The 16,314-nt window shown below is 46.8% G+C and overlaps 1 protein-coding gene across 1 annotated transcript in view; it reads left to right on the plus strand.

The window, feature by feature from the left end:
• LOC133559586 (high affinity choline transporter 1-like) overlaps positions 1-16,291 on the plus strand; it is a 51,360-nt gene extending 35,069 nt beyond the window's left edge. The window contains exons 4-9 of the mRNA XM_061911480.1: positions 2,674-2,829; positions 9,041-9,189; positions 9,292-9,435; positions 14,978-15,131; positions 15,194-15,411; positions 15,483-16,291. Coding sequence (XP_061767464.1) covers positions 2,674-2,829; positions 9,041-9,189; positions 9,292-9,435; positions 14,978-15,131; positions 15,194-15,411; positions 15,483-16,004 — 1,343 coding nt within the window. The 3' untranslated portion in view covers positions 16,005-16,291. The remainder of the gene's footprint in view (positions 1-2,673; positions 2,830-9,040; positions 9,190-9,291; positions 9,436-14,977; positions 15,132-15,193; positions 15,412-15,482) is intronic.
• The last annotated feature ends 23 nt before the right edge of the window (positions 16,292-16,314 follow it).

Below are 16,314 nucleotides of genomic sequence, written 5' to 3' on the forward strand. Positions count from 1 at the left end.
TGTTTACGAAGTTCTAGTGTACACTACTGTAGTGTACAAAGCCAGGGCTCGTTTTCCAGCGCGACTCTCTAGGCGTCACAGCAGTGTTTGCGGTGTTCTATCACAAATACTACTCCCTGATGCCTCAAGAGTTGTGCCGTACAAAGAGCGGCGGATTTTTGGTTTGTTATCGGGTCCAAACACTTCTCTCTGACGCCTTAAGACAAGCCAAAAAGTCAAGGCTCGATGTCTGGCGCCACTCATTAGGCGTGAGAGAGTAGTGTTTACGAAGTTCTAGAGTACACTGCTGTAGTGTACAAAGCCGGAGCTGGTTGTCCAGCGCGACTCTCGAGGCGTCACAGCAGTGTTTGCAGTGTTCCATCACAAATACTACTCCATGATGCCTCAAGAGTCGTGGCGTACAACGAGCGTTGGCTTTTTGGTCTGTTATCGGGTGCAAACACTACTCTCTGACGCCTTAAGAGTTGGGCCAGACAAAAAGTCAAAAAGTAATGGCTCAATGTCTTGCGCCACTCATTAGGCGTGAGAGAGTAGTGTTTACGAAGTTCTAGTGTACACTACTGTAGTGTAAAAAGCCGGAGCTCGTTGTCCAGCGCGACTCTCGAGGCGTCACAGCAATGTTTGCAGTGTTCCGTCACTAATACTACTCCCTGACGGCTCAAGAGTCGTGCCGTACAACCAGCGTCGGCTTTTTGGTTTGTAATCGGGTGCAAACACTACTTTCTGACGCCTTAAGAGTTGAGCCGGACAACAAGCCAAAAAGTCAAGGCTCAGGAAAACAAGCCAAAAAGTCAAGGCTCAATGCCTGGCGCCACTCTTTGGGCGTGAGAGAGTAGTGTTTACGAAGTTCTAGTGTACACTATTGTAGTGTACAAAGCCGGAGCTGGTTGTCCAGCGCGACTCTCGAGGCGTCACAGCAGTGTTTGCAGCGTTCCGTCACAAATACTACTCCCTGACGCCTCAAGAGACATGCCGTACAATGAGTGTCGGCTTTTTGGCTTGTAATTGGGTGCAAACACTACACCTTGACACATTAAGAGTTGGGCCGGACAACAAGCCAAAAAGTCAAAGCTCATTATCCGGCGGCACTCTTTGGGGGTCAGGGAGTAGTGATTACAAAGTTCTAGTGTACATTGCTGTAGTGTACAAAGCCGGAGCTTGTTGTCCAGCGCGACTCTCGAGGCGTCACAGCAGTGTTTGCGGTATTCCGTCACAAATACTACTCCCTGACGCCTCAAGAGTTGTGCTGTACAACGAGCGGCGGATTTTTGGTTTGTTATCGGGTGCAAACACTACTCCCTAATACCTTAAGAGTCGGGCCGGACAAAAAGCCAAAAAGTCAAAGCTCAGTGTTCGGGGCCATTCTGGAGTTGTCAGGGAGTAGTGTTTACGTCTTTTTAGTGTACACTATTCTAACGCCTCAAAAGTCATGTTTGACAATGAGCTTTGGCTTTTTGGCTTGTTATCAGGTGCAAACACTACACCGCCTCAAGAGTTGCATCAGGCAACGAGCTTTGGCTTTCTGGCTCGCTGTCAGACCAAACAATACTCCCTGACACCTCAAGAGTCACGCCGGACAACCGTTTTCGACTTTTTGGCTCGTTGTCAGGTGCAAACAGTACTCCCTAATATCTCAAAAGTTGTGCTGAATGACAACTTTCAACTTTTTGGCTCGCGGTCGGCCGCAAACACTAACCCTAATGCCTAAAGAGTCACGTCGGACAACGAGTTTAGTCTTTTTGGCTAACTGTTGGGCGCAAACACTACCCCTGATGCCTCAAGAGTCATGCCAGAAAACGAGCTTCGACTTTTTGGCTCGTTGTCGGGCGCAAACGTGACTCTCTGACACCTCAAGAGTCACGCTGGACAACAAGCTCTGACTTTTTTTGGCTCGTTGTCCATCGCGACTCTTAAGGCTTCAAGGGGGCAGTGTTTGTTACATTCTAGTGTTTGCATCAGGCAACGAGCTTTGGCTTTCTGGCTCGCTGTCAGACCAAACAATACTCCCTGACACCTCAAGAGTCACGCCGGACAACCGTTTTCGACTTTTTGGCTCGTTGTCAGGTGCAAACAGTACTCCCTAATATCTCAAAAGTTGTGCTGAATGACAACTTTCAACTTTTTGGCTCGCGGTCGGCCGCAAACACTAACCCTAATGCCTAAAGAGTCACGTCGGACAACGAGTTTAGTCTTTTTGGCTAACTGTTGGGCGCAAACACTACCCCTGATGCCTCAAGAGTCATGCCAGAAAACGAGCTTCGACTTTTTGGCTCGTTGTCGGGCGCAAACGTGACTCTCTGACACCTCAAGAGTCACGCTGGACAACAAGCTCTGACTTTTTTTGGCTCGTTGTCCATCGCGACTCTTAAGGCTTCAAGGGGGCAGTGTTTGTTACATTCTAGTGTTTGCAACAAAACGTTGCAAACACTATTCCCTAACTCCTTAAGAGCAGGTAACAGTAAGTTTTGGCTTTTTGTTTTTTTTGTCCGACGCAAACAATACTCCCTCATGCCTCAAGACTTGCGTTGGACAACGAGCTTTGGCCCTTTGTCATGTGCAAACACTACTAAGAGTCCATCCATCCATCTATTTCCTACCGCTTACGTGCCGGAGAATTGAAGGAGGTTCAACCCTCAGGCAGCGTTGATGAAAAACCGTGTGGCTCTCGAACAGGTGGCGTCATGTTCGCCGGACCGCTCCGTGAAAAGCGCTGCGTCACCATGCTGGATCCTTTCATGCTCAAGTACGGCAAAGTTCTGACGGGCGCTTTGTCGGTGACCTCGCTCTTCCTCGACATCTTCTGGGTTCCTTGCACCCTCATCGGCCTGGGTGAAGCACACACACACACACACACACACACACACACACACACACACACACACACACACACACACACACACACACACACACACACAAACACACACACACACACACACACACACACACACACACACATCCTTGTATTCGTTACCTTCTCGAGACCACTCTTTCTAGATATATAAAGATTTGTATTTACAACATTAATAATATATACCTACTATGAACACATGAAAAAAACTTGTGAAAAATGAGTTGGAATTTCGCAAGACAAAGTTCACAATTTCACTAGAAATACTTGAAATTTTGGCAGTGTTACAATAAAAGTCGTAATTTTACTCAACGCAAGTCAAAATTTGACCAGAAAAACTGAACATTTGTGCAATATTATGATAAAAGTTGGAATTTTGCTCAAGAACCGTCGCCATTTTTCAAGAAAAAAAATTAAAATGTTGGCATTTTTATGAAAAGAGTCGTAATTTTAGTCGACAAAAGTCACCTTTTTAAAAGAAAACTTTAAAAATGTTGGCAATATTAAAATAATAATCGGAATTTTACCAGGCAAAAAATTATGACAAGTCATAATTTCACTCAAAACCCCCCACAAAAATATTGCGATAAAAGTCAAAATTTTAAATGACGAATGTCGCCATTCGGCATTAAAAAAGGTAATAATTTTTCATTTAAAAAAGTAATAATTTTACATTAAAAAGGAATCACTTTATGAGAAAATATTGCAATATATCAGAAGCAGAAAGAATTTGAGATATTGTTCCCAATTTTTTAAGAAAAAGTCGACAAATTTTGAGAAAAAGACTGATTTTAGTTCATTTGTTTTTATTTTTGTATTTTTTTGCGTGTTATTGGTTTTAATCTTCATTATTTACTTCAAGGTATTACAATGTGTCTTACTTACATATTTATTTATTTTTTTAAATTAATTTTGGCCAAAGGGGGCGCATTTCAATTTCTTACACACACTCGTTATTTCATATGTTGGCCAGAGGGGGAGCACTTCAATTTCTTACACACACTTATTTCATATGTTGACCAGAGAGGGAGCACTTTTAAAACGGACACAGAGTCAGTTTGAAAAATCCGTCCTTTATGGGACCACCCTTATTTTGATATATTTCACCAACAGGGGATGCAAATGAGATCTCTATTTTTTGTGTTTTTTGTAATGTGTTCAAGGCCGAGAGATCTCTATTTTTTGTCTTTTGTAATGTGCTTAAGGCCGATGACAAAGAAGTCATGGACCACAGATGGCCACTGTCAGGTTCAAACACTGATGACATCTGTTAAACAAGACAATATTGTACGCCTTCTCTTTTATTTGGACTTTCCCTGACTACATGGCCATAGCTGTTTCTAAGGCACGGGGGTCGTAAACAGCCTTCACCTTTGGTTACAGAACAGTTCAAAGAAAAGGTTGTAAACAGTTCACAGAAAAGGTTGTAAAACAGTTCAAAGAAGAGGTCCCTGTAGGGGAGTCAGGCTCTGCTTCCTCTCCGCCTTGTAGTTCTTGGGTGAAGACAATATCTTTCTGTTGATTACAATACATGAGAGAAACAGAACACCTTCATGTTGCTTCCCATCCTACACAGTGGTGTTTTACCAGCCTTCTGCTTGGTAGGATTAAAGACAGCTTTTGTCAGCTCGCCGGGAACTCATTGAAACACAAAGTTTTGTGATAATTTAGATCAGACCTGGGCAAATTAAGGCTCGGGGGCCACATGCGGCCCGTTGACTGATATCTGCTCCCGTGGGGTGTAAATAGCATGCGTAAATACGACCCAACAACTCATAAAGTCGACGCTTAACTCCTTAATTAACAAAATTGAGCATAAAAATTACTTCCAACAACACATCACTTATACCCACAACATTATTGTTTTAACTTTTAAAGTATTAGGAACGTTTGGGAAGAATATTTACACAATGAAGAAACACGGAGCTGTAAAGAACTATCACCATCTCCTCAAAAAGTACAAAGGAAGAGGAAGTACACACTTCCCGCACCGGACATCTGTCCATCCATCCATCCATCTTCTTCCGCTTATCCGAGGTCGGGTCGCGGGGGCAGCAGCCTAAGCAGGGAAGCCCAGACTTCCCTCTCCCTAGCCACTTCGTCCAGCTCCTCCCGGGGGATCCCAAGGTGCTCCCAGGCTACCTGGGAGACATAGTCTTCCCAAAGTGTCCTGGGTCTTCCCCGTGGCCTCCTACCGGTTGGACGTGCCCTAAACACCTTCCTCGGGAGGCGTTCGGGTGGCATCCTGACCAGATGCCCGAACCACCTCATCTGGCTCCTCCTGATGTGTAGAAGCAGCGGCTTTACTTTGAATTCCTCCCGGATGACAGAGCCTCTCATGCTATCTCTATCTTCCGGCGGAGGAAACTCATTTCGGCTGCTTGTACCCGTGATCTTGTCCTTTCGGTGTTGACCCAAAGCTCATGACTATAGGTGAGGATGGGAACGTAGATCACCCGGTAAATTGAGAGCTTTGCCTTCCGGCTCAGCTCCTTCTTCACCACAACAGATCGATACAACGTCCGCATTACTGAAGACGCCGCACCGATCCGCCTGTCGATCTCACGATCCTCTCCTACCCCACTCGTGAAGAAGACTCCTAGGTACTTGAACTCCTCTACTTGGGGCAGGGTCTCCTCCCCAACCCGGAGATGGCACTCCACCCTTTTCCGGGAGATAACCATGGACTCATACTTGGAGGTGCTGATTCTCATTCCGGTCGCTTCACACTCGGCTCCGAACCGATCCAGCGAGAGCTGAAGATCCCGGCCAGATGAAGCCATCAGGACCACATCATCTGCAAAAAGCAGAGACCTAATCCTGCGGCCACCAAACTGGAACCCCTCAACGCCTTGACTGCGCCTAGAAAATCTGTCCATAAAAGTTATGAACAGAATCGGTGACAAAGGGCAGCCTTGGCGGAGTCCAACCCTCACTGGAAATGTGTTCGACTTACTGCCGGCAATGCTGACCAAGCTCTGACACTGATCATACAGGGAGCGGACCGCCACAATAAGACAGTCCGATACCCCAAACTCTCTGAGCACTCCCCACAGGACTTCCCGAGGGACACGGTCGAATGCCTTCTCCAAGTCCTTGGTTGACAACACTCTGCAGCATCGCGTGGACATCGGGGGCGGTACCTCTGGATTGGCAGACCGGGGTGGTGGTCCCTTCCTTTAAGAAGGGGGACCGGAGGGTGTGTTCCAACTATCGTGGGATCACACTCCTCAGCCTTCCCGGTAAGGTTTATTCAGGTGTACTGGAGAGGAGGCTTCGCCGGATAGTCGAACCTCGGATTCAGGAGGAACAGTGTGGTTTTCGTCCTGGTCGTGGAACTGTGGACCAGCTCTATACTCTCGGCAGGGTTCTTGAGGGTGCATGGGAGTTTGCCCAACCAGTTTACATGTGCTTTGTGGACTTGGAGAAGGCAATCGACCGTGTCCCTCGGGAAGTCCTGTGGGGAGTGCTCAGAGAGTATGGGGTATCGGACTGTCTGATTGTGGCGGTCCGCTCCCTGTATGATCAGTGTCAGAGCTTGGTCCGCATTGCCGGCAGTAAGTCGGACACGTTTCCAGTGAGGGTTGGACTCTACCAAGGCTGTCCTTTGTCATCGATTCTGTTCATAACTTTTATGGACAGAATTTCTAGGCGCAGTCAAGGCGTTGAGGGGTTCCGGTTTGGTGGCCGCGGGATTAGGTCTCTGCTTTTTGCAGATGATGTGGTCCTGATGGCTTCATCTGGCCGGGATCTTCAGCTCTCACTGGATCAGTTCACAGCTGAGTGTGAAGCGACCGGAATGAGAATCAGCACCTCCAAGTCCGAGTCCATGGTTCTCGCCCGGAAAAGGGTGGAATGCCATCTCTGGGTTGGGGAGGAGACCCTTCCTCAAGTGGAGGAGTTCAAGTACCTAGGAGTCTTGTTCACGAGTGAGGGAAGAGTGGATCGTGAGATCGACAGGCGGATCGGTGCGGCGTCTTCAGTAATGCGGATGTTGTATCGATCCGTTGTGCTGAAGAAGGAGCTGAGCCGGAAGGCAAAACTCTCAATTTACCGGTCGATCTACGTTCCCATCCTCACCTATGGTCATGAGCTTTGTGTCATGACCGAAAGAACAAGATCACGGGTACAAGCGGCCGAAATGAGTTTCCTTCGCCGTGTGGCGGGGCTCTCCTTTAGAGATAGGGTGAGAAGCTCTGTCATCCGGGAGGAGCTCAAAGTAAAGCTGCTGCTCCTCCACATCGAGAGGAGCCAGATGAGGTGGCTCGGACATCTGGTCAGGATGCCACCCGAACGCCTCCCTAGGGAGGTTTTTTGGGCACGTCTAACCGGTAGGAGGCCACGGGGAAGACCCAGGACACTTTGGGAAGACTATGTCTCCCGGCTGGCCTGGCAACGCCTCGGGATCCCCCGGGAAGAGCTAGACGAAGTGGCTGGGGAGAGGGAAGTCTGGGCTTCCCTGCTTAGGCTGCTGCCCCCGCGACCCGACCTCGGATAAGCGAAAGATGATGGATGGATGGATGGAATCCAGATGGATCTTTATTACAATCCCCAAAGAGGGCACTTTAAGATGATTACTTCTATTTGTAGAAATCTTTATTTATATTTAAATCACTTGTTTATTTTTCAAGAAATTCTTAGTTATTTTTATATCTCTTTTTCCAAATAGTTCAAGAAAGACCACTACAAATGAGCAATATTTTGCAATGTTACACAATTTAATAAATCAGAAACTGATGACATAGTGCTGTATTTTACTTCTGTGTCTGTTTTTTTCAACCAAAAATACTTTGCTCTCATTAGGGGGTACTTGAATTTAAAAACTGTTCACAGGGGGTACATCACTGAAAAAAAGGTTAAGAACCACTGTGTATTTGTTCATCCTACGGTCCCATACAGTGGGGCAAAAAAGTATTTAGTCAGCCACCGATTGTGCAAGTTCTCCCACTTAAAATGATGACAGAGGTCTGTAATTTTCATCATAGGTACACTTCAACTGTGAGAGACAGAATTCAGGAATTCACAATATAGGAATTTTAAATAAATTTTTGGGGTAAATTATGGTGTAAAGTAAGTATTTGGTTAACCATTCAAAGCTCTCACTGATGGAAGGAGTTTTTGGCTCCAAATCTCACGATACATGGCCCCGTTCATTCTTTCCTTAACACGGATCAATCGTCCTGTCCCCTTAGCAGAAAAACAGCCCCAAAGCATGATGTATCCACCCCCATGCTTCACAGTAGGTATGGTGTTCTTGGGATGCGACTCAGTATTCTTCTTCCTCCAAACACGACGAGTTGAGTTTTTACCAAAATGGATACATGGATGATACAGCAGAGGATTGGGAGAATGTCATGTGGTCAGATGAAACCAAAATAGAACTTTTTGGTATAAACTCAACTTGTCGTGTTTGGAGGAAGAAGAATACTGAGTTGCATCCCAAGAACACCACACCTACTGTGAAGCATGGGGGTGGAAACATCATGCTTTGGGGCTGTTTTTCTGCTAAGGGGACAGGACGATTGATCCGTGTTAAGGAAAGAATGAATGGGGCCATGTATCGTGAGATTTTGAGCCAAAACCTCCTTCCATCAGTGAGAGCTTTGAATGGTTGACCAAATACTTATTTTCCTCCATAATTTACAAATAAATTCTTTAAAATTCCTACAATGTGAATTATTGGATTTTTTTTTCACATTCTGTCTCTCACAGTTGAAGTGTACCTATGATGAAAATTACAGACCTCTGTCATTATTTAAGTGGGAGAACTTGCACAATCGGTGGCTGACCAAATACTTTTTTGCCCCACTGTATTGGACGCGGGTTGTCAGCACCTGGAAGTCGTAAAATCAAATGTTCACCTGGTGGGTTTTTTCGTGGATGAATAGAGAAGTCCTTCTTTAGCTTGTTTTATCATATTTTGCTGCCTTTGCACCTGTCCATGTTTATTTTATATTCACATTAATTCAACAAAAAAAATCCTGACTTTGGAGCAATGTTCACGGACTCTAGTATTTGCTCTCTATTAGATGCAATGATTTTCCTTATCGGGACCATGATTTATGTCCTAACTTGTTCACACCTCCTCATATGGAAGGTATTCTTCCTTGTTGATGTCTCAAGAAGGGGAAAAATACAATAACACACACACGTGCGCTATGGTCTTCGTCAATGTGTGTGTGGGTGTGACAGGTGTGACCATGAGCGTGGTTCTGGATCTGTCCTTCAACGTGTGCATCTGGATCTCAGCGGGCGTGGCCATCACCTACACGCTGCTGGGGGGTCTCTACTCCGTGGCCTACACCGATGTCATCCAGCTGCTCCTCATCTTTTTCAGCCTGGTGCGTCTGCTTCCACTTGTGTGTGCCAGCTTTGAACCCGGTGTGTGTGTGTGTGTGTGTGTGTGTGTGTGTGTGTGTGTGTGTTTGTGTGTGTGTGTGTAGTGGGCGTGCGTTCCCTTCGCCCTGACCAATGAGCACGTGAGCCATATCGGGTCCACGCTGATGAACAACACAATCCACCCTCCTTGGATCGGCGATTGGAACATCCACAACTTCTGGGTCCTTCTGGATAACTTCTTCTTTTTAGTAAGTGGACGCAGTCGTCTTCCCTGCCACCAGGGTGCGCTGTGTCATGCCGTGACGATGAGGGCGTGTTAAGGAGGTTCATTTGTGTTTATTATAAAAGTTTTTTGGGGGGTACTGAATTCATGAAACTGAAACCTTTTTTGCGTTTGGATTTTAAAATTTTATTTTATTTCTTTTTTTTACATTTAATTGAGCTGACAATCAAATTAAATAAAAATTTGTGAGCAAAAATTGCATTTAAAAATTCAGCTTAGAATAATTAGGCTAACAGCAAACTTGACATATTAAATATTATTTAATAAATATATTGTTGACTACATACATATTTTAATATATATATATAACTCCATCCATTCATTTTCTACCGCGTGTCCCTTTCTGGTGTTGCGGGTGTCAGGCTTGCCCTCTGACAGTTTGTTTGTTTTCTAGTTTTTTTCCTCTGTGTGTGTAGTATTTCCTGTCAGCGCTCTTATTTTGTTGGTTTCTGTCTTTCTCCCTGAGCGTTGTTTCCCCCCAGGTGCGGCTGATTCGCACCTGGCCACACCTGGTGTCAATCAGCCCGCTCCTATTTTTACCTGCTTTTTACCTGTTGATGTCACCACTACCTGTCTTGTCACCTGTAGCTTTGTCTACTTCTGTTCACTCTGCTCATGCCATAGTTTTGCTGCTAGCGGGGTGTATAAAATAGTCAGGAATTGTCACGGATACAAAGGATTCTGGGTATTTGTTGCGTTGCGTTTATGTTGTGTTACTGTGAGGATGTTCTCCCGAAATGTGTTTGTCAATCTTGTATTGTGTGGCTTCACAGCGTGGCGCATATTACTAAGAGTGTTAAAATTGTTTATATCACAACCATTAGTGTACTCTGTGTCACCCAGTATGCCTTGCAGTCGTGTGCGTGTTGCCGCGGAAGCCACACACAACATGATGCTGGACTGACAAGCAGATCGTACACGTTGTAGTAGGCGACAAAGTCAATGGCTTCATAGCACGCCCTAATACTTATTATCAGGGTGACTGCCGGCAGTCACACAAGAGATTATTAGCGTCTCCTATTGTCTTCTTCGCTTTATGACACAGGTTTTAAATGGCTCTTTGAATGACAAAGGATACCGATCCCAGAACCATGTATATCAAATATTTCCGGATGGTTCAACCGCGGCCCGCCCGAATCTAATTAAAATATATTTTTTCGTCATGTCACTTGCCCGACCCGCGGTTTATCTGCGGACTCCGCGGATGAGACCGCAAACCGCGCATCTCTACCGCCCACACTGCTTGGTGCCTCATCTGAGCTGCTGTGACGTCGATTACCATAGTAACTAATTAGATGACCATAGTAACTAATTAGATGACCATAGTAACAAATTAGATGACCATAGTAACTAGTATATCACCCGAAACCACAGATTCCAACCATTGAAATACTTTGTATAGTTCAAGCCTTACTGTCGTTAGAAAACATCACAGCACATCATAATGGCAGCTACATTTTCCATCTTAAAGATCTAAAAAAATATATATTTGGGAATGTCCAGCGGACCAGATTGAAAAGGTCAACGGGCCGCATGTGACCCCCGGCCCTTAATTTGCCCAAGTCTGCCAAAGTAACTAATTAGTTGACCAAAAGTAACTGGTATATCATCCATAAGCGCAGACTACAGCACATCATAACGGCAGCTACACTTTCCATCTTAAAGGATTCCTAATAGGACTAGTTGTTAAAGATCCCTAAATATTCAGCACAACAATTAAATGGGGTCGGAGGTGTCCTCTTGGGTGGGGTGGAGTTTGGCAATAATCATGTGGTGCCACCAGTACAACACATCTTCAGTTGTGTTCCCCGACGTCATTGGCCCACCACAGGCTGATCAGACCTGGGTACGTCTCGCATGGTGGCACCGCGTGTTTATTTGGCAGCCATCCCTGCACTTCAGCCACAGCCAGTGGCTACTACGTTCTGCTGCAGTGGCAAGTTCTTTAATAGCCTTACGTTGGGCCTGTCCTCTGATTCCTAATTCCTTCAGGAGCCTTGTGGTGGAACTGGCTACAAAGCCTCTACAGCCCACCTCCACAGACCACACCTTCACATTCCAGTCCCGTGCCTCTGCTTCAGCTGCCAAGTTGGCATATCACAGCCTATTCCGTTCGAATGCTTCATCGATGGAGTCCTCCCATGGGACCGTTAGCTCAACGATGAAGACACGGCGGCAGGACATTGACCAGAGGACCAGGTCTGGACGCTGGCTGGTTGCTGCAATTTTGTGTGGGATGATATGCTTCTGGCTGAGGTCTACCCGCATTTCCCAATCTCGGGCTGCGTTCAGTGGGCCTAAGTCTGAAGGTGATGGCTTCCCGGATGAAAGTTGTTTTGCGTGGGAAGGCAGCCTGAGCATTTAGAGGCATGGCATTGGTGACTACTCTCTTATTCTCAAGTTCGGCAGCCAAACACTTCAGTACCTGGTTGTGGCGCCAGGTGTATCTCCCTTGAGTCAGACTGGTCTTGCAACCTACCAAGATCATATTACGCCTATACTGGCTCACCTGTACTGGCTTCCTGTGCACTTAGGATGTGACTTTAAGGTTTTACTACTTACTTACTAACCACTGCACTGACACATGCCTTCTCTATCTGACCGACCACATCAAACATGAGGTGGACGCGGGCAAATACTGCGGCATGGTCATGCTGGACATTCAGAAGGCCTTTGACACCGTTAACCACGCTATACTGTTGGATAAGCTCCGAGCAATCGGATTCGACGAAACCTCATCGAGCTGGATGCAATCTTACTTGGAGGGGAGGAAACAGGTGGTAGAGGTGAACGGCACCATGTCCCCTCCCCTCTCAGTAAGCTGTGGAGTCCCCCAAGGCAGTATACTAGGACCTTTACTGTTCCTAATATACGTAAATGACATGCCATCAGCATGCCACTGTAAATTGTTCCTCTTTGCGGATGACTCGGCCTTGCTGGTATCCGGCAAGGACAAGTCACAGGTGGAACAAATCCTCAGTGCTGAAGTCCTCAATATTTGCACCTGGCTCGTGGACAACAAGCTATCCATACACTTAGGTAAAACGGAATCCATCCTATTTGGGTCCCATATCAAACTTAACAAGGTCAGTGACTTCACTATAAAAGTGGGTGACATTGTTATCACCCGGAAGGATGAGATCACCTACCTAGGTTCCATTCTATAGGCTATCTTTCCTGTGATAAAATGGCAACCAAGGTGATCAAAAAGGTCAACCAAAGAACGAGATTCCTCTACTGAATCTCCTCTCTGGTCAACAAAAGCACCTTGAGGATTCTAGCGGGAACTCTCATTCAACCCTTCTTTGATTACGCTTGCACCTCCTGGTACCCCAGCACCTCCAAAACCCTCAAATCTAGACTCCAAACATCCCAGAATAAGGTAGTCCGGTTACTTTTAGACCTCCACCCCAGATCACACCTCAATCTAACCCACTTCTCCAAAGTGGGCTGGCTCAGGGTGGAGGACAGAGTAAAACAACTTGCACTGAGCCTAGTCTATAAAAAACGCTACACTTCCTTGATACCGAAGTACATGTTAAACTACTTCCTTAACGTAAATGACCACCATAACCACAACACCAGGGGGAGCTCCACAAACCACGTTAAACCCAGATTCCGATCTAACAAAGGTCTTAAGTCATTCTCTTTCTATGCCACATCAATGTGGAATGCACTCCCAACAGGTATAAAAGTAAGTGCATCTCTATATTCCTTTAAAACCGCTCCAAAACAACACCTCCAGGCAACTTCAACACTTTACTAATACCCTCCTCCATTCACATCCCATCTCCCCGGATTATAAACAACTCAAATGTACTTCTAATGTATATACTTGTTCTTATGCTATCTGAACTCACTATGTTCTCTGCTGGCTGTACATATCCTACTGTAAGACCTACACTGTTTCAATGTCCACATTTCTCTGTTGATGCAATTGTTGATGACTGAAGTTCTGATATCAACCAAAGCTCCTCATCCCACCCCCCGGATTGTAAATAATGTAAATAATTCAATGTACATACTATGATGATTAACTTGTTTGATGACTGTATTATGTTGATAGTATATATTTGTACCATGAATTGATTAACGTGGACCCCGACTTAAACAAGTTGAAAAACTTATTCGGGTGTTACCATTTAGTAGTCAATTGTACGGAATATGTACTGAACTGTGCAATCTACTAATAAAAGTATCAATCAATCAATCAAAAAACGTATAAAATACTACACGGTCTAGGTCTCACCTATCTTGCCGATTGTATTGTACCATATGTCCCGGCAAGAAATCTGCCTTCAAAGGACTCCGGCTTATTAGTGATTCCCAAAGCCCAAAAAAAGTCTGCGGGCTATAGAGCGTTTTCAATTCGGGCTCCAGTACTCTGGAATGCCCTCTCGGTAACAGTTCGAGGTGTTACCTCAGTAGAAGCATTTAAGTCTCACCTTAAAACTCATTTGTATACTCTAGCCTTTAAATAGACCCCCCTTTTAGACCAGTTGATCTGCCGTTTCTTTTCTTTTTCTCCTATGTCCCACTCTCCCTTGTGGAGGGGGTCCGGTCCAATGGCCGTGGCTGACGTACTGGCTGTCCAGAGTCTGGACCCAGGATGGACCGCTCGTCCAGAGTCGGGACCAAGGATGGACCGCTTGCCTGTGTATCGGCTTGGGACATCTCTGCGCTGCTGAACCGCCTCCGGTCGGGATGGTTTCCTGCTGGCTCCGCTGTGGACGGGACTCTCGCGGCTGTGTTGGATCCACTATGGATTGAACTTTCACAGTATCATGTTAGACCCGCTCGACATCCATTGCTTTCGTCCTCTCCAAGGTTCTCATAGTCATCATTGTCACCGACGTCCCACTGGGTGTGAGTTTTCCTTGCCCTTATGTGGGCCTACCGAGGATGTCGTAGTGGTTTGTGTTGTGGTTTGTGCAGCCCTTTGAGACACTAGTGATTTAGGGCTATATAAGTAAACATTGATTGATTGATGTGTTTGAGGGATGCTGGGGCTGTACACTGGAGACAGGCTGAGTCCTCTCCATACCAGAGATGTAGGTTGGTTGGAGAGGGCAGGACATCATATGTGGCTCTAATGATGAAACTTAGTCTACTAGACTCCATGCTCCATATTTCGTTCCACGTGATTGTTCTCCTCTCCATGCGGCCCCCGGGCCTTGATTTGCCCAGGTCTGTTCTGGATTTAATTTTAAAACACTGAATTTTTGGCTCACAAATTTTTGCCCAATGAAATTGTCAGCAATAATAAATGTGGAAAACAAAATTCAGGTATCCAAATAGTGAGTGATATACATTTAAAATCAACAAAAATAATTCCCGGGCGCGGCCACCGCTGCTGCCCACTGCTCCCCTTACCTCCCAGGGGGTGTTCAAGGGGAAATGCAGAGGACAAATTTCACCACACCTAGTGTGTGTGTGTGACTATCATTGGTACTTTAACTTTAACTTTTAAAGAAAGTTTTGGTATTGAAGACACAAATGGCCACCAGGCGCTGGGCAGCCTTGGATATCAAACCTTCCACCAGAGGACGCTGTCGGCGGCGTCGCCTGCGACGGCCAAGCGTCTGTGCTTCATCGCCGCCGGCGTCATCCTGGTTTTCGGCGTTCCTCCCATCCTGCTGGGGGCTGTGGGGGCGTCCATAGGTGAGTTCACCTTTCCCCCGCAGGTGGAAACGGCGCCACAATGTCCTGAGTGTTTCCCCCAGACTGGAACGTGACATCCTACGGGTCTCCGTCGCCGCTGGAGCGCGGTGAGGCGGCGCTGGTCCTGCCATTGGTGCTGCAACACCTGACCCCGCCCTACATGTCCATCGTGGGCATCGGCTGCGTGGCCGCCGCCGTCATGTCGTCGGCCGACTCCGCCCTGCTTTCGGCGGCGTCAGTGTTCTCCTCCAACATCTACAAGAACATCCTCCGGCCGCAGGTAAGGCGGTTTGATTGAGGGGCCGACGCCGGCGTGTGACTCCCTCCCTCGCTCGCTCTCCCCGCTCACAGGCGTCGGAGCGAGAGATCCAGCACGTGATCCGGCTGACGGTGGTGGTGGTCGGCGTGGCCGGCACGGCGCTCACCAGACTGAAGACCAGCGTGATCCTGTTCTGGTTCCTGGGCGCTGAGTTGTCCTACAACGTCATCTTCCCCCAGTTGTTCTGCGTCGTCTTCTTCGACGTCGCCAACGGTTACGGCGCCGTGGCGGGCGGCTTGCTGGGGCTCCTGATCCGGGTGCTGAGCGGCGAGCCCATGATAGGCCTGGCGCCCGTCATCGTCTTCCCCGGGAGCGCCCTGGAGGACGGGGTCCAAGTGCAGCGCTTCCCGGTGAAGACCTTCGCCATGCTGTGTTCGCTTGCCGCCATCTTGCTCTTCTCCTTCCTGGCGTCGCGGCTTTTCAACGGCGGACTACTTCCTGTCAGGTGGGACGTTTTCCACGTCACCGCCGGAACCTCGGCGCCACCACAGCGCCCCTTGCGTGGGAAGAACAGCACTGAGGCCTCCGAGTCCATGATAAAGGCTGTGTGTTGAAGCAGCGGGCAGCAGGGGGCGCCAACATTCACCAGAAGGAAACGCTTTCGATCAAAATCAACTTTATTGACAACTTTCATGCAACTTCCATCAATCCTCCTCCAACTTCCTCCAACCTTCCTGAGACGTCTCAACTTGGCTTTTTTCATAAATCCAACACGTTATTAATAATATATCATAATAAATCTAATTTTATATATCAGGGCTGTCTAAACTTTTCCCACCAAGAGCCACACACTGGAAAGTCAAAGTATGGGGTGGCTGTTTTGGTGTTATATTTTCAAAAATGCTTGAAAAAAGTTTGAAAATG

This window comes from Nerophis ophidion, linkage group LG09 (assembly GCF_033978795.1).
Source record: "Nerophis ophidion isolate RoL-2023_Sa linkage group LG09, RoL_Noph_v1.0, whole genome shotgun sequence".
Classification (NCBI taxonomy): domain Eukaryota; kingdom Metazoa; phylum Chordata; class Actinopteri; order Syngnathiformes; family Syngnathidae; genus Nerophis; species Nerophis ophidion.